The sequence below is a fragment of the Leopardus geoffroyi genome, chromosome C3 (assembly GCF_018350155.1).
Source record: "Leopardus geoffroyi isolate Oge1 chromosome C3, O.geoffroyi_Oge1_pat1.0, whole genome shotgun sequence".
Taxonomy (NCBI): Eukaryota; Metazoa; Chordata; class Mammalia; order Carnivora; family Felidae; genus Leopardus; species Leopardus geoffroyi.
Genome location: NC_059338.1, coordinates 59,847,603 through 59,869,130, shown reverse-complemented (window position 1 = coordinate 59,869,130; position 21,528 = coordinate 59,847,603). Strand labels below are relative to the sequence as shown.

General features: G+C 49.8%; 2 protein-coding genes and 1 non-coding gene across 11 annotated transcripts in view; 2 read left to right on the top strand and 1 right to left on the bottom strand.

Moving 5' to 3' along the window:
- Positions 1-589: 589 nt before the first annotated feature.
- Positions 590-15,773, top strand: POGK (pogo transposable element derived with KRAB domain). Of its 8 annotated transcripts, none has more exons than XM_045453077.1 (7): positions 590-699; positions 1,753-1,875; positions 2,133-2,266; positions 8,368-8,494; positions 9,247-9,345; positions 10,636-12,127; positions 13,935-15,773. In XM_045453077.1, the coding sequence occupies exons 2-6, from the start codon at positions 1,812-1,814 to the stop codon at positions 12,105-12,107; spliced, it is 1,896 nt and encodes a 631-aa protein (XP_045309033.1). In that variant the 5' UTR covers positions 590-699; positions 1,753-1,811; the 3' UTR covers positions 12,108-12,127; positions 13,935-15,773. The 8 variants fall into 8 exon arrangements, with proteins under 8 accessions (XP_045309033.1, XP_045309037.1, XP_045309038.1 ...); XM_045453075.1 differs by lacking the exons at positions 590-699; positions 1,753-1,875 and adding exons at positions 762-875; positions 7,482-7,644; XM_045453078.1 differs by lacking the exon at positions 590-699 and adding an exon at positions 777-875.
- On the top strand, positions 3,219-3,352 carry LOC123587115. Its single transcript, XR_006707169.1, has one exon. It is a non-coding gene; the product is annotated as a small nucleolar RNA SNORA52 (small nucleolar RNA).
- The window catches only part of TADA1 (transcriptional adaptor 1), a 23,338-nt gene continuing 13,928 nt past the window's right edge, over positions 12,119-21,528 (bottom strand). The window contains exons 7-8 of one of the 2 annotated variants that reach the window (XM_045453084.1): positions 19,782-19,944; positions 12,119-12,680 (exon numbers count right to left, since the gene is read on the bottom strand). In XM_045453084.1, coding sequence (XP_045309040.1) covers positions 12,501-12,680; positions 19,782-19,944 — 343 coding nt within the window. In that variant the 3' untranslated portion in view covers positions 12,119-12,500. Of the gene's footprint in view, positions 12,681-17,887; positions 19,111-19,781; positions 19,945-21,528 lie in introns of those variants that run through there. The other variant, XM_045453085.1, reaches the window with a different exon arrangement.

Genomic DNA, 21,528 nt, shown 5'->3' with positions numbered 1-21,528 from the left:
ACTCCTATCAGGAAGTTCCTTCTTCGTATATACTACGAACGAAGTTCTGGACCTATGCTTGCCAGAATCCGAGCACGGTTCGGCAAAGATCCAGGACCCCTCTTCAGCCCCCTTGGTCTACTCTTCCTAACGCGTCCCTTGAAGCGTGGCGAGCCTGCCTTGAGTGCTCACCCCAGCAAATGCAAACCACCGGTGAATGCAAATCAGCACAGGGATAAATGCTCCCAGGTCACACGCTCTGCTAAAGCAGAAATCCTTTATGCCCTTCCTGCCTCCGGCCCGCCGAGGGCGCCCACAGCGCACGGGAAGCCGACGACCGCGGGGGAAACGGGGCGGGCGGAGGGCACGGCGCCGCCGACCGGCCAGAAGGAGCCGCGAGGAGGGTCGAGAACTCCGCCGGGAGGAGAGTGCCGCGCGGATCTGCCGGAAACCGCGCCGGGAGGAGGGTCCGGAGCTGGCGCGGGCGCCGTCTCCCGGCGCCGCCGAGGCCCGCTGACATCAGCCGCGCTCCTCCCCTCTCCTCCCAACACCCTCAGCTCGCGGCCGGACCCTCCTCCTCCCACCACGTGTCCTCCCCGCTCCCTCCCGAGGGGCCGCGCGCACGGGAAGCCGGAGAGGCGGCAGGGATGGCGCTGTGACAGCGGGGCCGGAGCCCTCGGCGTCTCCTCCCGCGGCCCCGGCCCGCGTCCCGGCCGCTCGGTGAGTGCGCGCGGGCGGCGGGCCGGAGGCCCGGGGCGGCGCGGCCCTTCCCGCGGCTCCGGGGCTGCGCGGCGGCGGCAGGGGCGGGGGCGCGAGGCTGCAGCTGCGGCGGCCGCCGTCGCCTTTGTTGCGGGCCCGCCTGGTGGCAGGCGGCGCCGGCTCCGGCCGCCCGGCAGGTGCGCCGGGGACGGGGAGGGGGCCCGGCGGGGAGGCGGGCCGGGGGCGGCGGGAGCCGGGGGCGGCGGGAGCGCTCCCGGCGCGGGGCCGCGGAGAAAGGGAAATGGGACAAGATGGCTGGAGATATCCGAGCGCGCCCGGGGGCGCGGCGGCTGCGGGCGGGGCGCGGGGCCGTGGGCGGGTGGGCGGTGGCGGCGGCGGCCGCGGCCCTGGCCGCGGGCACCTCGCCGCGGGCACCTTTGCTGCGGGGCGGTGCCACCTCCGCCCCCACCTCCTGCCCGGGGGAGGCGGCGGCAAGTTTGGGCCCCTGCTCCGGGGATCTGAAGCCTTTTCCGCCCGCCCCTGACCTGGCCTTGCCGTGTTCGCCCGTCCCTTTTGGCAATACCGAAGAAGCACACTGAACTCTGGAAGGATCTTTTCTTTCGAAGCCCGGGAGGATGCGGCCCACGAGATGCACACTCACTCCACACCTAGGAGTTGCCCGCGCCCCTAGAGGGCAGGAGCGCGGCCCTTTGTATTGGCCTACAGCTGGACCCAAGAGAATATTCTTTTCGCCACGGAGGCATTTCCCGGTGGGGGTGGGCCCTAACAGATTTCTGCACCTTCTCGGGTATCCAGGCATACACCTCACTGTGTGTCACTGAATCTCGGGTTTGGAAAATCTCCTAAGGCAGAATGACTATTTTCTGAACCGGCTCATGGACAAAATCTTTAGCTTTGGAAAATCCAGGTGATGAGTATTCTGGGCCAGCCAACTTCCAGGTGCTTAACTGGCCTGTAGGGAGAACCCAGTTGAGCAAGTGTCCGGGCTGTGTTCGGACATCTTCATTGGTAAAGAAGCTAACACCCCTCTCCTGCCGCTTATTTCATGTTCAGGTGGCACTGGCTGTGAGAAAGTTCTGCCTTTCAAAGCACTCTTAAAACCTCTCCCAGGAATGTTTACCCACCAGCCCGTTCTGCCCCTGGGTCTCTACAGAACCAGTCTGGTCTCTTACACAGGTAGCCTTTTTAATATATGAAGGCATACATATGAAGGTATACTATCTGCCTGCAGCCCCTCTTAACATAATTAATATGCCACCTTCCAGCTTCCTGGTGCTTTTCCTAAAGCCCTTCCTCCCCAGGCCTGACTCTTCCTTCCCTTATTCCAGCCTGAACAGTGCTTGGGGATAAGAGGTTTGCACAGGCACCCCCATCCCAGGCTTCGGAGAGTTCACACTAGTGCCTGATTTTTCTCAACTGAATCTTGCTTGCAGAGATGGATTCCACAGCCTACACGCTCAACTTGACCCTGAAAGAAGAAGAAGAGGAAGAAGAGATTCAGAGTCGGGAACTGGAGGATGGCCCCACAGATATGCAGAAAGTCCGGATCTGCTCAGAAGGTGGTTGGGTAAGTAGGAAGATGGGTCCACACAGCTGTGAGGAGAGGTCTGGGAGCCAGGCTTGTTTTAAGTCTCCTCCTCAGTCAAGCATAGGAAGTAAAAATAGCCCAGCCCAGCCCGGTATGTTTGCATTCCTGAGAAAACAGTCCTGTGGCTTTAAAAGGCACTGTGAAGACTGGAGCTGGTTATGGGAACAGTCTCTTCAGCCATGTGGCTTATCGTCGTTCGGACTGGAAATCTGAGAGGCTTGCCTCTCTCCTGTGCCCCTGAATCCCCTACGTTTTACTTAGTGCCAGGCACGTCGCAGACACCAGCTAAATGTTTGCTGACCTCTGTTAAAGAAAAAATGACTCTGATGCTTGTGACGACGGTAAGGAAGATTGGTCGGGACTGTTGAGATGGGTGTCCGGACTCTTGCAGTGGGAGAGAGCTGGGGCTCAACACTGAATACAGTGAGACAAGCAGGGATTTCCAGCCAGGGATCCAGAGTGGGTGAAAAGTTACTAAGAGGGGACATCAAGAATAGCGGGATTCTTGCTAAAGGCAGACTAGGGTGATCAGCTGTCAAAGGTGGGGGAATCTTTCTAAGGTAAAATAAAGCAGGATTCTTGCCAAAACTGGGCCAGGCAGGCTGAGGACAGGAGGGGAGCCCCCATGGAGGCCTGGTAGGGAAGAGGGCCCAGAGGAACGTCACTGAAGTTTGGGAAGGAGAGAGTCTTTTACACCCACTGCTGGCTGAAGAGAGCCTTTTTAAATAAGACTCGGGGCGTTGAGCTGACAGGAGGAGAGCTTCAGTCGGTTCTGTGTGAGGACGTCTTGTGATAGCAAACACAGGAGAGGGGCATTATCAGCCTGCCCGAATCGAGGGATTGGGGTGGTAGGCAGCAGAGAATATGGAACATATCCAAACAGAAGCATGTGATAGAATTAGAGTGAATTTATAAAAATATAAATGCAGCGTGGCCCATCCTAATCCCCGCCAGTCTGCCTGGGGCCTGCCAGGTTTTGCTTGTGCACCAGAGAGCCGTAGAAGCCTCCCCCAGAAAAGTGAACAGGCTTCAGCGTGCCTGTGCCCTGGGCACTTCTGGACACCCCGGGGGCGGGGGGGGGGGGGAGGGGAGTGATGTAAGTGCAAGAGATATTTATCCTTATAATCGTGTATAATTATTCACAGTACATCCCGGACATCATGACATTTAGGCATGAATGGTAAAAACTTTAAATATGCAACAAGTTGCATTCCTTTTCTCCGGCGAGTCCTGTGTATGAACATTATCAGTATCCATTCTATTCCTTTGTTTCCAGTAGGAGATTGGTATTCATAGAAACATGGCTCTCCCAAATGTCCGGTCCAGCTCCCCTCCCACACAAGAGAACTGGGGAGCAGAGAGGTTATCTAGTTTGCCCCAAAGTTACACATGTATGCTGACATGTGTTCTTAAAAAAAATAAATGTCTCTCAAGCTGGACCCTTAAAAGCAGTGCATTTTATTGTATGTGTGTCATACCTCGATGAAACACAATGCACCACCAGGCTCTGGGTTTTCAGTCTGGCTCTGTAGGCTGCACTGCCATTTTCTTTTTGTGTTCTCTGCTCACCCCCACCGCCTCTCTAGTTCTGATCTTCGCAGCTGGGGAGACCTTCGAGGACAGGAGTCAGTCCCATTTAGCCTGCAGCAAGACCTCAAGGCAGTAGAAACCCTGGGCTTTAAGGCTAAATTGGCCAACCCAGAACCTCTAGATAGCATGGAGAACCTTGGAAAATGGGTGCAGTAAAGGTGGACGTTTAAGTGTTGTCGGAACAGTGAGAAGGGAGCAAGGCGAAGGCCATTCTTAGCTGGGAAGGAAGGAGGTCGCTGGAAGAGGGGGGCTGGTTTTTGTGGCCTCCAGGCAGTCTGCCCCCTGTCCGCGGTTATTGAGCACAGTGGTGGTGTTAAGACAAGATCCCTAGTCTCCTGGAGTTGCCAGTCTCGCAAGGAAGGTGGGGAAGTGAACATAATTCATAGCACAATATTCAGAGTGCAGTGGGTGAAGTCACCTCAAGAGCAGGGTCTCATTCAGCTGGAGAACTCGAGAGGCTTTGTTCAGGGGGCAAGCATGGACCTGGTCTTAAGCAGTGGGCAGGTTGGCTCCCAGGCCCATTTCCCTCCTGGGGACATTTGGCAATATCTGGAGACATTTTTGGCTCTTGCGATTTGGGTGGGGGTTGGGGAGTGGGAGATCCTACTAGGCATCTCATGGGGAGAGGCCACGGACACTGCTAAACATCTCCAATGCACAGGACAGCCCTCATGACAAAGAATTATCTGGCCCAAAATGTCCGTAGTGCTGATGTTGAAAAACCCTGTTCTAGGGCATTGAACTAGGGAAAGAAAAGAGATGAATCTGTTCCTTAAATATGTATTTTGGTTGTAGAGAATTGTGTTAGGGTGATCAATAAAAGCCTTTCCAACGTAAGAACTATGCTATATATTAGGATAATATTCCACAGGAGAATTGGAATAGAAATAGAATTTCAAGTAGAGAAAAAGAGGAATGTACCCTGAACTGAGTCTCGTTCATAAGTGGCACTGGCCAAGGGAGGAGTGAGGGCTTGCACTCCAGACACAGGGAAAGCAGGAACAGAAGCGCCCGAGAGGAACGCTCCTGTGCAGAGTTGGAACAGCTCCCGGAGCTGGAAGCAGAGAAGGTGAGGGAAGTAGGGCAGGCCCCGGGGCCGGCCAGCCAGAGGGCGTGGCGAGCAGTGCTGAGGGGTGTGGTTCTCTCCCCAGGAGCTCTGCGGGACAGGTCCCTTGCCCATCTCTCTTGCGAGGGCCAGGGCTCACTACAGTCTGCGTGCTAAGTGGCCTGCTGAAAAAGTCTGGGCTTTGGAGTCAGACTATTTATTTATTTATTTATTTATTTATTTATTATTTATTTAACGTTTATTCATTTTCGAGAGACAGAGTACGAGTGGGGGAGGGACAGAGACAGAGGGAGATACGGGATCCGAAGCAGGCTCCAGGCTCTGAGCTGTCAGCACAGAGCCTGATGCAGGGGCTTGAACTCACGAACCGCGAGATCATGACCTGAGCCCAAGTTGGACGCTTAGCCAACTGAGCCACCCAGGCGCCCCTGGAGTCAGACTTTCTGGCTCTGTGACCGTGGGCAAGTCATTTAGCAGCTGTTTCCTCACCCATAGAAGTGGGGTAGTGATTCCCATTTCTTTATTATTACTTCAAGGATTCAATAAGATAATTATTTCAACACGCAAGAGGGACTGCCCCACGCAGATGCTCTCTCGTGCACTGGTAATAGCTGTCTGCTCTGAGACCTTCGTTACACAGCTTCGCCAGCGTGCGGCTGTGCGGGGTGTAGGTACTTCCCGACAGTTCCCCTTGGAGATGGGCTCTGGAATGCCCACTTGCCGGCAGGGCAGGGCAGTACCTGCAAGCCGAAGGAAGAACACCTATCTGATGCATCCTGGGTCTTCTGAGGGAAGGGAGGAGGACAGGGATGGAGGGTCCCTACCTGTGAGGCCAAGAAAGGGCCTCCCGACTTCGGAGTTTTGCCCGGGGCAGGCCCTGTTTACCTTCTGCTGTGCTCAGCCGGATAAAAAGCCTCTGTGGAGAGAGAGGAGGCCTGCGCCACGGGGCCTGGCTGAAGGCTCGCTCACTTCTCACAGAGGGTTGCTGTGAGGAGAATTTCTAAGCCACTGGACTGTGCGTCTTGGAGTATAATGTGGGCTTGTTTGAAGATCCTCTGTGGCTCAGCCATAAATATGAGGACGTGAATCTGGCACCAGTCACCCTCCAGCCACCTTACAACTTCGGGGCTCCTGAGATTTTTACCAGGCCTAGGACGTTTTACTTCTGTGAGTGTCGGTAGCCCCTCTGAAATGACAGGCGTAGCCAGTCCTGTGTCCCGTTTTATCAGCAAAGGGAAAGGGACTATAAATAGGTATGGCCTGGATCTGGAATTTCCTAGGGAGAGAAAAGGCCAAAAGGAGAGTTGTTCAAAAGGCTGGGAAGTGAGAAGGGGTGGGGTGGAAAATTCCTGGCTGACAGGCTTTCCAGATTGATGAAGGTCTGAGGAAAGCCTGGAGATTCATCCCTTTTTACCTCCTAGTATTTCACACTTACTCCAAAGAGGAAGCTTGGTTTCGTAAGAGACTAAATTTAATGAGTATTTGAAACTATTCTAAGTGGAACAAGAGAAAGGAAATTTGGATATCGTTTGCTTAAATCTTTTATTCAGATATACATTTTGGGGGCACCTGGGTGGCTCACTCAGTCGGTTAAACTCTTGGTTTCGGCTCAGGTCGTGGTCTTGTGGTTTGTGAGTTCGAGCCCTGCATCGGACTCTGTGCTGATGGCGAGGAGCCTGCTTGGGATTCTCTCTCTCTCCCTCTCTCTCTGCCCCTCCCCTGTCACACTGTTTCTGGCTCTCTCTAAATAAACTTAAAAAATACTTTCTTAAGTGATTACTATCTACAAGAAGTGTCCTAAGTTTAGGGAGATGGAATAAACATAGGTTTTGCCCTCAATGAGCTTGAATTATACTGTAAGAAGCAGACAAGTAAACCAAGAGAATACTGCTTTGTGATAAGTGCCACCGTAGTGTGGAGCCCAGGGTGCCACAGGGATGTGTAGTGGGCGCACAACCCACGTCAGGGTGAGCTTCCCAGGGAACGGCACATCTGGGCTAAGTCTTGGAAGGTGGGTGGGTGGGTGTCAGCCAAGCCAAGAATGGGGAGGACCTCTGAGGCAGTGGGAGAGCCATGTGGGGGGGACACGAAAAGTAAAAGAATGGTTTGCTCAGGAAACAGCAAGCGCTGAGAACCACTGAGCACGGAGGTAGGGGAGAGTGAAGGGCTGGTCGCCAGGGAGGCCACTTTGCTCTTTGTAGGAGCTAGAGCCTTGAACTCAGACAGTGCTAGGTCCACATCTCAACCCTGCCATTTGTTGGCTGTGTGACTTACAGTAGCAACAAGGCCTCTCCGAGCCCGTTTCCTCCTTGGTGAAATGAGGTTGTTGGGGAAAACAGATGAAGCAGACACAGCCTTTCCTGGGAAGTACTCCCTACTTGTAGAGTGCTGTGAGTGGGAAGGGAGGACATGGACTTGGCGAATAAGGAGAAAGTCCAGTGTGTCCAAGTGACTGATGGCTGGACACCTGAAGAAGCTACACACTGGGCAGATGCTAATTTCCTAAGCTGGTGAAAAAACAGTCTCACGATCACCCAGGCTCTGGATTCGGCCTTGGGGAATAGCTTTGAAAGCAGTAATCCTGAAACCCCGGCCCAGTGATTTCTTACCACCGAATGTGACAAATTTTGGAGTGGGATTTTTAATGACTGAAAGAAACAACATGGGAAAAAGAAGAGCAGAGTCGAGTAAACAAGAGGAGGTTGGTTTGGGTGGCCCGGCCCCTCCCACAGGGGTGGGGGAGCGGGGTCAGTGGGGAGAGGGAAGGAGAGCCGCCTTTGTCCTTGGCCGAAGGTCTAGGCATCAAAGCAAACTAGTTTGCTCTGCTGTTTCATTACATAAATTTAAGCTCTAATTAGCTCTTCTCTCCTCCTACTCTTGCTCTCGCAGATTGGAAAAGGCAGGATGAGGCCCCCTCTCTCACTGGCTCCTCCCTGGGCTTTGGGTTCTGAGTCAAATGCTAGAGCTGGTACCCCAGGAAATGGAGAACGGTGTCCAGGAGCTGCCCCCACCCCCATGCCGGGCCAGGGATCTGTGACTTGGGGGAGGGCGGGGGGGGGGGGGGTGTGTGGCTGGGTGTGTGTATTTTGGTGGGGGAACTGCCTCAGGGTGTTTACTTGGGAGCAGTTGCTCCTGAATCTGGAGCCGGGGCTGAGCCCAGATCGGCTGGCCCTGCAGCGTGTGTCCCGATCTGGTGATCGCTGCTGGGGAGTTTTCTTCTCAGGGTGCTGCTCTCCTCCTCTGTGAACCGAGGCGGTAAGCGACCCTAAGCAGGGCGTGCGGGACCTGTGCCGTGTCCTTGTTTTGCCTCCACTCGCCTAGTGAGTGTGGATGGGCCGTGTCCCCCGGTCAGAGCCCCTCCCCTGTGAGATGAAGGTGTGTGAGTCTGTGTCTGCTTATGCCTATTAGTTGTTCCCTGTTCCAGGTGCCGGCCCTATTCGATGAGGTGGCCATATATTTTTCCGATGAGGAGTGGGAAGTTTTGACGGAGCAACAAAAGGCCCTCTACCGGGAAGTCATGAGGATGAATTATGAAACTGTCCTGTCCCTGGGTAAAGCTTTGTTTTTTCTTTGTCTCCTGGAAGCTCTGAGCCCAGAGAATTGTTTCCATGTCTCTTCTCTGGTGTATCCAACATCCCTTTCTCCTGAACTTGGACTCTGTCCCCTCAATGCCTGTGCCCATTTGATTTCCTGTTTTTGACTTCGGCAGGATATAAATATTGTGTCCTTCTACTTAGCAACTTGCGCCAGCTCTCAGAACCATCCCCACTCGACCTAGGCATTCGCGTAAAAAAAGACCTAACCTAAGAAATGTCACCACAGATCTGGGCCTGTGTTTCATATGTTCCTCAGGAGGGAAGGCAGACTTCATTGCTACCCCGTCAGCCTCAGACGCTTGGGAACTCAGCCCCAAAGAATCCTCGTTCCCCTCCCGGCATTGATGATCCGTATCATTAGAATGTAACCAGCTGGAGGGATTTCCTAGTTTCTCATCTAGGTACCAGAAGGTTCAATAGGTCAGGGGCTGCATCCTGCTAAATGAAGTTGTTTTTGTTGTTGCTAGCACCAGCCCTCATTAGCAGAGATCCCTAAATTCCCTTGGACAGACTTCTTTCCTATCATGTTTTTTCTTTAGTTACCCCTCAGCCCGTTCCCCCTGGCTTTTGTAAACCCCCACATTGAGAGAGTGTGTGTTGTGTGTCGGGGTGGGGGAGGGATTCCCTAAGTAGCATAAAGTACTGATTTTGGCAGGGCTCCAAGGCAGGAACACACAGCTATTACCTGTTTTATTTCCTATAAACAGAATTCCCATTCCCTAAGCCAGACATGATCACTCGGTTGGAAGGTGACGAGGAGTCTCAGAATTCTGATGAATGGCAGCTCCAAGGAGGAACCTTGGCAGGTACTACAATGAAATCACCCCAGCATCCATCCAGTGGGAGCATTGTGAACCTGGACTTTAAGTTTCCATGTACCTCGTGTGGGGTGTTTAAGAGTTGTGGCAAGGTTATGAGGCAGAAAGATGATGGGCTTTGGATGTTCAAAATCTTTCTAGTGCTGTGTGACTTTAGGCCACTTCATTCACCTCTCTGAGCCTCCATTTCTTCCTTCGTCAGCAGTGGGTAATAAGTCTCAATGTGCAACCTTGTACGCGCATGAAGTAAATTGAAGTTTGTATGGCGTTTGGTCCTGTGCATATGCTGGGTGAAGGAGGCCACCTCAGTAGCGCACCATATACGTTTGAAGACTAAGGAAAGTAATGCGACAAAGCACATGGCCGGGGCGATTTACCCTGGTTTCTTGTCCATCTCTTCTTGGATAGAAAAAGCAAGAGCAGCTGTAGTACATGTGTGAGTAGGTACGTCTGAGAAGCACATGGCCCTTTATCAACAACATAGTTAGGATAACAGTTGGCCAGATACAGCTTCTAAGCAGCCAGTGATTTTATTCACCTTCTCTCTATAGGGAAGAGTTTGAAATGCCATATTTCATTGATTCTAAGACATGTTTCCCCCCGCCCACCACATTAACATCTCTGAAATTGAGAACCCCTCTTGAAATTGATGGCATTTTTTTTTTTTCTTTTCCCATGGTGTATCTTGCAACTGATGGCATCTTAGTTTGGGTGAGACACGCTATCTTCCCAAGTCCTGTTCAGTTTCTGCGACCACTTTGTAAATATAGAAGTTCTGACATCGGTGTGAGGGGACGAAGTATGCTTTTGCTATAGATTTTCTTGGCGTAAGGGACGTGAGTCAGGCCATCCCTTTAGCAGTGCATCTAAATTCTGTACCTACTGTATGGGTCACATTTGGCTTCTCGTGCCCACAAAAACCGTTTTGACCAAAGCGTGGCCCACAAAATGATCGTGTGATCCAAGTTTGGTCCCTGTGTTCAAGTCCCAGCTCTGGCACTTTGTAGCTCAGCTCCCTTGATGTATTACTTCACTTCTGTAGCTCCACCTGCAAAGAAGGAGTAGCGATACACAGGTATTGTGGGAAGTAGGTGTGGCGATCTGTAGGAATCGGCACAGGAGTAAGGACTTAGGGGAACGCCATCTGTTACTAAAGGGCCTCCTTTGGGTGAACCTCAGATTAGGGTATTCTTAGCGTTTTGACCCAGGAAATCGGAATAGGCCAGAAGGCATTTTTCTTACTGTCGTTATGTTCGCCCCTCCCTGTTTGTCTCCTAGAAAATGAAGAGACTGACGTCAAGCCCCCGGACTGGGCGGGTCCGATGAACGCCACCCCCCACTTTCCTCAGCCACAGCACCTGGACGGCTTTGGCCTCCGCCTGCCTCGGGACCTCACGGAGCTGCCCGAGTGGAGTGAGGGGTACCCCTTCTACATGGCCATGGGCTTCCCGGGGTACGACCTCTCGGCGGACGATATTGCCGGGAAGTTTCAGTTCAGCAGGGGCATGCGGCGCAGTTACGACGCGGGGTTCAAGCTCATGGTGGTGGAATATGCTGAGAGCACCAACAACTGCCAGGCTGCCAAGCAGTTTGGAGTGCTGGAAAAGAACGTTCGGGACTGGCGCAAAGTGAAGCCGCAGCTGCAGAATGCCCACGCCATGCGGCGGGCGTTCCGCGGCCCCAAGAACGGGCGCTTTGCCCTGGTGGACCAGCGCGTGGCCGAGTACGTCAGGTACATGCAGGCCAAAGGGGACCCTATCACCAGGGAGGCCATGCAGCTGAAAGCCCTCGAGATCGCCCAGGAAATGAACATTCCGGAGAAGGGGTTCAAAGCCAGCTTGGGTTGGTGTCGAAGAATGATGCGAAGGTATGACTTGTCCCTGCGGCATAAGGTGCCGGTGCCCCAGCAGCTGCCCGAAGACCTGACGGAGAAGCTCGTCACCTACCAGCGGAGCGTGCTGGCCCTGCGCAGGGCGCACGACTACCAGGTGGCGCAGATGGGGAACGCCGACGAGACACCCATTTGTCTAGAGGTGCCCTCGCGGGTGACCGTGGACAACCAGGGCGAGAAGCCCGTCTTGGTCAAGACGCCGGGCAGGGAGAAGCTGAAAATCACGGCGATGCTGGGTGTCTTGGCAGACGGGAGGAAGCTGCCCCCGTACATCATCTTGAGGGGCACGTACATCCCCCCCGGGAAGTTCCCCAGCGGGATGGAGATCCGCTGCCACCGGTACGGGTGGATGACGGAGGACTTGATGCAGGACTGGTTGGAAGTGGTGTGGCGTCGGAGGACCGGCGCGGCGCCCAAGCAGCGAGGGATGCTGATCCTGAACGGCTTCCGCGGCCACGCCACGGATTCCGTGAAGAGCTCCATGGAGAGCATGAACACCGACATGGTCATCATCCCCGGAGGCCTGACCTCGCAGCTGCAGGTGCTGGACGTGGTGGTCTACAAGCCGCTCAATGACAGCGTCCGGGCCCAGTACTCTAACTGGCTCCTGGCCGGGAACCTGGCGCTGAGCCCCACCGGGAACGCCAAGAAGCCGCCCCTGGGCCTCTTCCTGGAGTGGGTCATGGTCGCGTGGAACAGCATCTCCAGCGAATCCATCGTCCAGGGCTTCAAGAAGTGCCACATCTCCAGCAATCTGGAAGACGAAGACGACGTCCTGTGGGAGATCGAGAGCGAGCTGCCGGGAGGAGGGGAGGGACCCAGAGAATGCGATACCGAGAGCGCGCCAGAGGGCAACTGACCGCTGAGGGGAGAGCCCAGGTAACCCGCAGGCACACGCACACGCCCCGCACCTTCACGGACAGGCCTGTTCGTGTTCCGCGGACACCTTCCCCCTTGCCGTGATTTTCTGCGCCTTCGAGAACTCTCAAGCCTGGGCTGCCGTACCACGGATCAGAGGCCGTCAGCTCTCCTTTAGGTCCAAGTGCCGTTGCCTGGCTTACTTTGTGGGTGTTCTGCTCTGAGGCCTGGCCCTCCCCACAAGGAGTGAGCTGCCAGAACACTGAATCTGAGGGCTGTCATGTTCAAATTATTTGGGCCTGATGGAGCGTGGTCTGTCTGACGTTGCTCAGTCCGCAAAGAATTTGGTCTGAAGAGCCAGCTTTTTCCTTCCCCTTATAAATCCCGGGGAACGTCAGGGCCGGGGTGTGTATCTGACACGCTTGGAGCGGCTGTGCTCCCTTCCGCTGGCCTCCGGGGCCGGCCGGCGGTACGGGGAGAGCACCGGGCGCTGGGGCCTCCGCGCCCAGACTTCGCGTGGTCTGTTCGGGAGCCCACTTGGCACAGAAAAACGATAGCATAGGTCTGCTTCTCCCTAGGAGTTCAAGAGAGTTTTAAAACATTATCTTATTCTCATAATGACCTTCACATGGGTGGTGGGAGCAATTGCAGTAATTGCTTGTCCACTGATGTCCGAAAGGATATGTTTCTAAATTGAATCTCGGCACCAAAAAGAAAAAAAGAAAAGAAAACAGGGCACATAGCTAAGACTACCATGAATAAGGTCTGAGGACTGAGAGCAAAAGGTCTGGAATTTTCAGAGTTGACTATAGAAGGGCAGCTTCAAAAGGAAGTGGGGGACAGGGACTAACAGCTCTAGTGGATGTGAACTTAACACGTACCACCCCCCAGCACACACACCTTGGGGGAGAACAGCCAGCCAGGCACAGCGGGAAACCTACAGAAGGAGCAAGCAATTCATTTTACCCTCTTGCTCTCATTTCCCTAATTGTCAATTAATTTTTTTCCCTAGACACAACGTCTAGTATGAAGAAGGTCATTCCTTCCTTTACAGAGGCCCTAAAACCGTCTTGACGTGTCTTCTTCCTTTTACAGCGTAACTAAGGGGTCCCATCCTAGTTGCTTTTTCCTCCAAAGGAAATGCTAACCGAAATCTTTCACCTCACTCCTCGCTGTACAAGTGCAAGAGGGACGTAGGTCTCCTTCCCTGCCCTCAAATCAAATTGTACTCATACTGCCGAACCCCGCTGTGATTCTGGGACCCCTCGTAGAATGGTGGAGTCAAGGAGGAGTTCTCAGTGTTAAATTCAAATCACCAAAATTGCTTTTTCTGTCCCTCTCATGTCCCCTACCCTTCCCCTCCAGGAATTCAGCCTTTTTCTGCTAACCATGGTCAAACTTTGAATTCTAGTGAGTTGTTAATCCTTGTCTTATTTGTTTTTTTCCCTCTCCTTGTTAAACAACGTCTGTGCATTTTTTTTTTTTTTTTTTTTTAATTTTCTAAGCTCTTTGCTACCAGAAGAGGAAAGGGAAAAGACAGGGCGAGGCTGCAGCTGTGAAGATAGGCATTTACGTCCGATATCAACCATGACCTTCCGCCCATCATGACCACCGGTTCTCTGTTCAGCTGCCCTTTTGTGAACTGAGGAAGTGATAGAAGCAGTTAGGGATTCTCAGCAAACGGGAGATTTAATAGTGGACAGATGGGCATAAAACTGGTTCTCATCTATTTGGAAATCTGACTAATGGAATAATCATGTTTGCTAAAATGTATACGATTTCTAAAATCCAAGGGTTAATTCACACTTAGGTTCTCTCTGTTTTCCAGCAATTGGAACTGTTTGAAACAGGTGAGAGGAAAATCCTCAAGAAGATTCCTCAAAGTGTGGACGCACAGGGAGCAGCAGAAGGCCGGGGGGGCTGGAACAACCCCATGTCTGGACTGTGCACCCTGTGCTGTGACATAGCCCACCCCCGCCCCACATCCACGTGTCAGAAAAGTCTAGGACCCTTGATTTCAGCAGAGACATGATTAGGGAAGAAACTGCTTCTGCCCCATTTTTTGTTTTAGAGATTAATCCATGTGTCCATCAAAAGAAACCTGTAAATATGAATGAACAAAGGTATTTGTTCCTGGAGAAGAGACCGTTTGTTCAACACCAACAGGAGACTCCTATGGGCCCAATTCCACTGATGTCCTCTCTGTGGAGAAAACCTCAAGTAAATGTTTTCTTTTGCCTTTAAAAATGCTTCCAAGAGTACAGCCTGTCCCCACACAGGTCAAGACTGCAAAGACGGCTTTGTAGAAATGAGTCCCATACATACACCTGCTACTTACACATTTCCTCTTTTGGAAAAATGAGATACTAATGATAAAATTCAGGCATACTGGCCTGGTGCCAGCAGATGGCTTTTCCACAGACGAACTAGGTTAGAGTGGAAGATACAGGTTAGGAAACTATGCTGTTTTATTTCTCTTCCCAATCTCGTTGGCAGCTAGAATTTTTTAGGGTCTTTGGTGGCCCTCTGTGTCATATTTAATGATGGGGCAGCAGTTAGTATACAAGCTCTTCTGTTTCTCAGGCTGCCTGCAGAAGTCACTATAAATGATCTGCTATCTACATGGTACAAGGCTCATTGACTCATCGGATACTTGGTTTCTTTAATATTTTGATCACAAGGGTATGAGAGGACGTGGGCCTTTAGCCACAGCTGTTTCAAGACTTCTAATCTCCTTCTGCCCTGCAGGAATAGATGGGAGGTCTTTGAATTTTTACATTCTAGTAATTTGCATTCCCACCTAAGTTGAGTGTCACGAAAACATTCCGAGCTATCTATGCTACAAAAAAATATGCCAGGACCTTCTGGACAAAGCCATTGCCAGAAATGTCATTCCAATGTCTGATCTGAATAACAGGCTACCATAACCACTTTTCCTTCTGGTAGACTCTGCTCATTTATATACTATACTGTTCTTGGCATCCTGAAACACCTATTTCTACTCAGGTACTCATTTTCCTATTAGTGACTCACCTTTGTCATTTGTTTAAAACCAGTTTTCCTCCAAGGTAGGAAACTTCACTTAGTTTCTGGTATATCTGAATAAGTTTGAATATTGGAATTGTTCCCCATTTGCTTTCACCTGTACTGTATTATTTGTTGTCTCAAATGGCATCTAAATATTTTCCATTCCAGAAGTTTCCATTCCCTCCACTTCCACTTAATTTATCCTCCACTACCCTGGTCCCTGGCCCTTTCCTCTTTATGTCCTGTTTTACTTGCTTTGGGAGCCTAAATGATTTTATAAGATCTAATTTTGGGTTCTTGCATTGGAGCCATAGTTTTCTTGCAGAGAAGAGTAGAAAATGGGTTCAACTCCTATTTCATTCCACCAACATCTTCTTGAGTCTCATCATCAGCTGATAGATGATGCCTTACAGGTTGCATAGCACTGGAACTTTCCTAGAGTAATGGCTCTACTGTCAGGGTTTTTCTGGGCTCATTCTTCCACTGACTTAATTATGATCTATGCTTAACAGAGTCCCAGTACAACTATTTTGCAGAATGGCTATTACCCTAGAATTACTATAGCACATATTGAGACATAGTTGTACTCCCCGGTAGATAGAAAATTGACCCCAACAATAAACTTTGATAATAAAGACAATAGGCTATGGTGCTTTTATTTATTATTTACCTCTAACATTGTGAAAGGTCACATTTCAAACTATCTTTTATGCTATATTCTCAGGTCTGGGGTGCATGCATGGAATATCCTTGAATCAAAAAAATGTTCATGGGATGGCAATATAAATGTTGGTGTCAGAAGACAGGGAAGAAAAATGATAACGTGGTTTTAAACTCAAAAGTCCAGGGGTGGGGAGTTGGGGGGAGGCCTGGCATAAATAGCTTTTTTCCTCATTCAGTCATGTTTCAGATGTTCTCGGGGATGGTACACTACCAAGTCCCGTGAAGGAAATCCATAAAGGGATATTAATCTTAAATGGGTGAAGACATGCTAGCAAGTTGAGGAGATCAGAAAACGTAGTTTTCACAAATTTCTTTAAAAATGAAAGCATGAAGAACCTACCTGCCCTTTCCTGGTGTGCTTTAAGTTAAATTACTCCTGGCAATCTACCATGCCCATAGATTCAATTAAATAAGTAGTGGTCTACTCTCTAAGAAGTCTCCAGACTTTTTTCCTTTTTTAAGCCATCAGAATCAAGCGCTGACCCAATCTGTTGGCCATAGCATTTAAGTCTGACCCCTAAAACCAAGCTTCCTTACCCTTACTCTCCATCCTGGAGGCATTTTGGCAGGAGCCAAAAAATGTGAGGGAACACAGGCATTTATCTAATGGTCAAAGAGTAATCCTTTAGAAGTTTGTGAGGTCTAATTGGGAACCTCAGGCAATGGTGTTGGGGGGTGCGTGCCGAGGAATGTGTGCTTGGTTGATCGCAGCAGAGGGTGTTCAAGGTTATAAGAATGTGTGCTAAGCCAGCATTCTGGGTAGAAAGTAAGGTGGGCATTATCAAACCTGGTTTTGCAGTGATAACACCTATATATGAAAGATAATTACTGAAACTCCTGCAGGAAAAATAAGCTTTATTCTAAGTCTGAAATTATCTGGTTTCTTTTTAAAAAAATTTTTTTTCAACATTTATTTATTGAGAGACCGACACAGAGCGTAAGCAGGAGAGGGTCAGAGAGAGAGGGAGACAGAATCCGAAGCAGGCTCCAGGCTCCAGGCTCCAAGCTGTCAGCCCAGAGCCCGACGCGGGGCTCAAACTCACAAACTGCAAGATCATGACCTGAGCTGAAGTCGGTCGCTTAACCAACTGAGCGCCACCCAGGTGCCCCTGAAATTATCTGGTTTCTAACACCGTTTTCCTCATTGACAGTTATTTTTCTAAATGCTTGGGAATAAGCAGTCACAGTTTCACTCAGGATCCCACAGTTGGCAACACTGCTGGAGTGGAAGCTAGCCTTTGGCGGACAGAGGTGTTCCAATCTTTCAAATCCTAAGTATCCCTCTACCTTCAACCCCATCTTTCCACTTTACAAAATGATTCTTAAGGAAAACTGGCACAGAGAGCAGATTTTCACGTAGGCCGGAAACACAAGGCAAAGGGAGTCCTCTGGCATCCTGTGGTCCCACCAGAGTAGGTGCCTGTAGAGGTGAAAGCCAGGGCCGCCCATGGACGCTGCCATTGCAGTGGGCGGCAGGACGTGGCTGAGGCTCCCAGCTGCCTCTCCACGTAAGGACTCCATGAAACTTAACACATACTTCGCATTAAGTTCCCGGCATATGGATGGCTCAAAACAAAACCACTACGTTCAGCTAGGTATCAGTCCAAATTCTTCTAAACCTGAAAATTATCTAAAAAAGGACTTTTCAGACTTGTGCCGAGAACTGAAACTAAGCTGTTTATTTATTTTTTTTCTTTTTGTCTACACATTCCAAAAGGAAAGAAATGACATGATCTCAAGGTTTGTGGGTTCAAGCCCCGTGTCGGGCTCTGTGCTGCCAGTACAGAGCCTGCTTAGGATTCTCTCTCTGCCCCTCCCCTGCTCCTGCTCTCTCTCAAACTTTAAAAAAAAAAAAAAAAAAGAAAGAAAAGCAAGCAATGACATACCTAAGTTGGAACCTGTTTTTTAATCTTTCTCATCTAGTACATCCCTCTAAAAGTCTGCTAAGATCTCCTAAAGCAGGGCTTTTCATACTTCAATGGAAGGCAGTATTCCTTATACGTTTACTTTAGTAAACACAGGAAAGGGAAGTTTTCTCCCAAAAGGTTTATTTGTCACATTTAAAGTACAAAACCAAATAGATCCAAATATTGAACCATGTATACATATCTATACATACATTACTTAGGCCTACACAACCCATCTGTACATTCTAATATAGTCACCAACACCTTCTCTTTAGTAAAAACCATCACCTCTAGAAAAACAAACTTTATTATTAGTAACACTGCCAGATGTAAATTATGTTCACTTTATCATCTGAAAGGAGAGGAACAGATACTTCATAGGAATTAGGAAGTTTCTAAGTATAAATCCCGTATGTTTACGTGGGCTTCTTAAAATATATTCTATAGGAATAATCAACAGGTGAGACTACCAATAAAAGTCTTTGGGCGTATTAACTGTAAAAGAAACTTAAGTTCTGAGAAGAAACTTCATAAGGTCAATTACATTCCAGAGTTTTTATTTTGGCTTTTAATGCAAAGAAAGGACTTTATCTTGTCTAACAGCACAGCATTTCTAAGCCCTATTTTCTACGGAGTTGTAATGAATTTTTAGGGAGCTACCCAAATCTGTTAAAAAATTAAACCGGTCACTAAAGGAGGTATATGATTTTTAACACTGTGTAGGTTATTTCAACCAAAATGCGAGAGCACAGTTCTTCAGGAGAAAGGCAGAAATTTTAGGCTTGCCAGATACAGAGTATATGCTGTCACTGAACACACAGATGTCCTGCTGATCACGGGGACTAAATTATAACGGCTTCTTTGTTCTAGGATGTCATCTACCTCACATGCAGACCCAAGGATACTAAGCCTCAGATGCCTAAAAACATCATTCCCGGCACAGACTTTTTCTCAGTGCTCACTCCCATAACTGGGAACACATACAGACATACAGAGATATGGGTCATTATCAAAGTCAGATTTGTGTGAACGGCTTCACAGTAGCAATGCAAAAGGTACTCAGTGCCACATTTCCACAGGAAAGGCTATATTTACACCACACACTTCAGTCTTGAAATGTGGACCCCCCAAAACATTCAATTCTCAATAACCAATGAATTTGCTGAGGCCCCCCTACCCTCAAGTCACCCTAGTTCAGCAGAGCGAAAGCCCCTCCTTGGCTGCGAGGCGCTGGCGGTGGACTTTGTCTTGCTGCAGCTCTTCGTGATTTGGATGCCAGAGTTTCGTGATGATCCTTTCAATGTTGAGAGCGTACACGGTGTGTGTGGGAATGACTTCCCTGTGTACCTGTGATTAAAACAGTAGCGTGCCTCCCGTTACGCTTCGGTATATCCCTCTTCCCGACACGCACAATTAAAAAGTAAGGTTTACATCAACGAAACACTCACACACCAACCTCTAAGCTACAAGCCAGAGCCTAATGAAGCTCCAACTAGGAACAAGAAAACAAAGAAATGACAAGCTTCTGAAATAGGAGCGGGAACAAGAGGATTTCTTTTTTCCCCTTTTCTTTTTCACTGGGCAAGTGCGGGCTGGGAGAGGTAAGTTAGGAGGGAGGTGTGGGCCCCGGATTTGAAAAATGACGGTAGTACTAATGGCTTGAATAACAAACAACAGGGGCACCTGGGTGGCTCAGTGGGTTAAGCGTCCGGCTCTCGATTTCGGCTCAGATCACGATCTCACAGTTCTACGGATCTGAGCCCCACGTTGGGGCTTGGGCATCTCTCTCTCCCCCAACTCCCACACTTGCTCTCATGTACAATGTCTCTCTCTCTCTCTCTCTCTCTCTCAAAATAAGTAAAGTGACTTAAAAAAGATAAATAACAAACAATAAAAACTGAAAACCAAAAAGCCAAGAAGAGGAAAAGCTACTGAATATCTTTGTATCTTTGCAAACTTAAAGAAACTCTGAACCTATCCATAAATCTAGGTAAACCTTAAGGAGTCAAGAGTTTTACCTGCAAAGCTTCAAAAAGGTCATACATGTTGACTGGAGGCAAAGCTGCAGGCAGAGTGTCCCCAGAGCATGCCAGCAGGAGGGCGGCCTGCTGCTCGGCGTCATCAGGGGGCGGGTGAGAGGCCGGGTTATGACCCGCACAAGGAGCAGAAAAGGCTGGAGGACTGAAAACAAAGTATTTTCAAAACATTCCCAATAACTATGAACGAGACAAGCGGATAACGAAAATAGGAATGGGCTTTTAATACATCTTGCAAAAATATCTTAAAAATAATTAAAAACCCAATTAGAAATTACTTTTTAGCTAGTATATTACATGAGTGGCCTGTAATTTTAATTTTTAAAGGCAGCCCATCTGGCAGGCTGGAAACAAAATGTAGAGCAACTAAATTTACACTCCTCTCCCCACAATGTTGAAATATTTATTAAGCTCAGGATGCTGGGCCAAAATTGTTTCCTGCCCTTCAAATGCTTCTAGTCGGCAGCGGGGGAGAAAAAAGACCTTAACTAAAGGAGAATGAAATTGAAAAACTGACTTGGGAGAGGAAGATACATGTAACTGGAGACAACAGGATTGAAAAATTACATGCAAGAAGACACAGCGCAGAATAAGCAACAGGCAAAAATGGAGGATGAAGAAAACCCAAATCTTGCCAGTTTCCCAAAACAGGACCCAGATACAGTATCAGCGGGGAAGTCGGGCATAATTGTTGTGTCCCGATACAGCAGGAGATGACCTATACAGTTTCGAAGAACACCCAGAAGGTAAAACAACAGTGAGGAGGCAGCTCAGACGAACGCACAGGCGGGCAGAAGCGTGGGGGTGAGCACCGGACAAAGGCGGCCCTGTTGGGCAAACAAGCAGTGACAGGGAACCAGTCGCCCTCCAGGGGCAGGCCAGTGGCGAGGGGGCAAGCTCGGGAGGCCTGGCAGGGTCACAGACGCTGCTCTCAGCATTCGCCCACTTTGTCGGTTGGGTTTTTCTTCTAGAAAAGGAGGACTTACAAATGAGAACAAATACTCCCACACAGACATGCCTGAATGAGACTGAGAATAGAAATCTTCACATTTGACGATCTAAATATAAATAGTGAACCTAATTTAAGATGGCGCTCTTCGGGACGCCTGGGTGGCTCAGTCGGTTAAGCATCCGACTCTTGGTTTCGGCTCAGGTCACGATCTCATGGTTTGGGAGTTCGAGCCCCCGTGCCAAGGCTCTGCGCTGTCAGTGTGGAGCCTGCTTGGGATTCTGTCTCTCTCCCTCTTGCTCCCTCTCTCTGCCCGCTTCCCTGCTCACGCTCTCCCTCGCCCTCTCTCAAAATAAATAAATAAACTTAAAAAAAAAAAAAGAGGATGCTCTTCAAAATGGGCCTTGTGAGCCACCTCAAGGTTTTCAGCCATGTGGTGTCAACACTCTTGGCCGTGTCCAACTCTCTTCTTGGTTTTCCCACCCTACACTCTTTCCTACCACACCTCCTCCCTTCCTTTCTTGTTAGTTCTTCACTATCATCACTCCCACCAGGTTCCGGGTCACACTTTTCTCTCTGAACTTGTACCTCCCTGTCATCTCCCTCACCAACCAGCTAACGAGCGCTCAAAGAAACCCAGTCACTTCAGTTACCACAAAGACCATTACATCACTGCTTTTTCTTTCCCAAAGGCTTAAAATTTGGACTACATTATTTGCAGGGAAGGCAGAAAGGAAGCAGAGGGCTGAAAACAGACAACACACGGATGAAAAGAAAGGT

Coding starts and splice junctions, on each gene's coding strand:
- POGK (XM_045453075.1), top strand. CDS start 2,217: ATGGCCCCACAGATATGCAGAAAGTCCGGATCTGCTCAGAAGGTGGTT. Junction 8,495..9,246: donor TGAAACTGTCCTGTCCCTGG/GTAAAGCTTTGT, acceptor TCCTATAAACAG/AATTCCCATTCCCTAAGCCA. Junction 9,346..10,635: donor CCAAGGAGGAACCTTGGCAG/GTACTACAATGA, acceptor TTTGTCTCCTAG/AAAATGAAGAGACTGACGTC.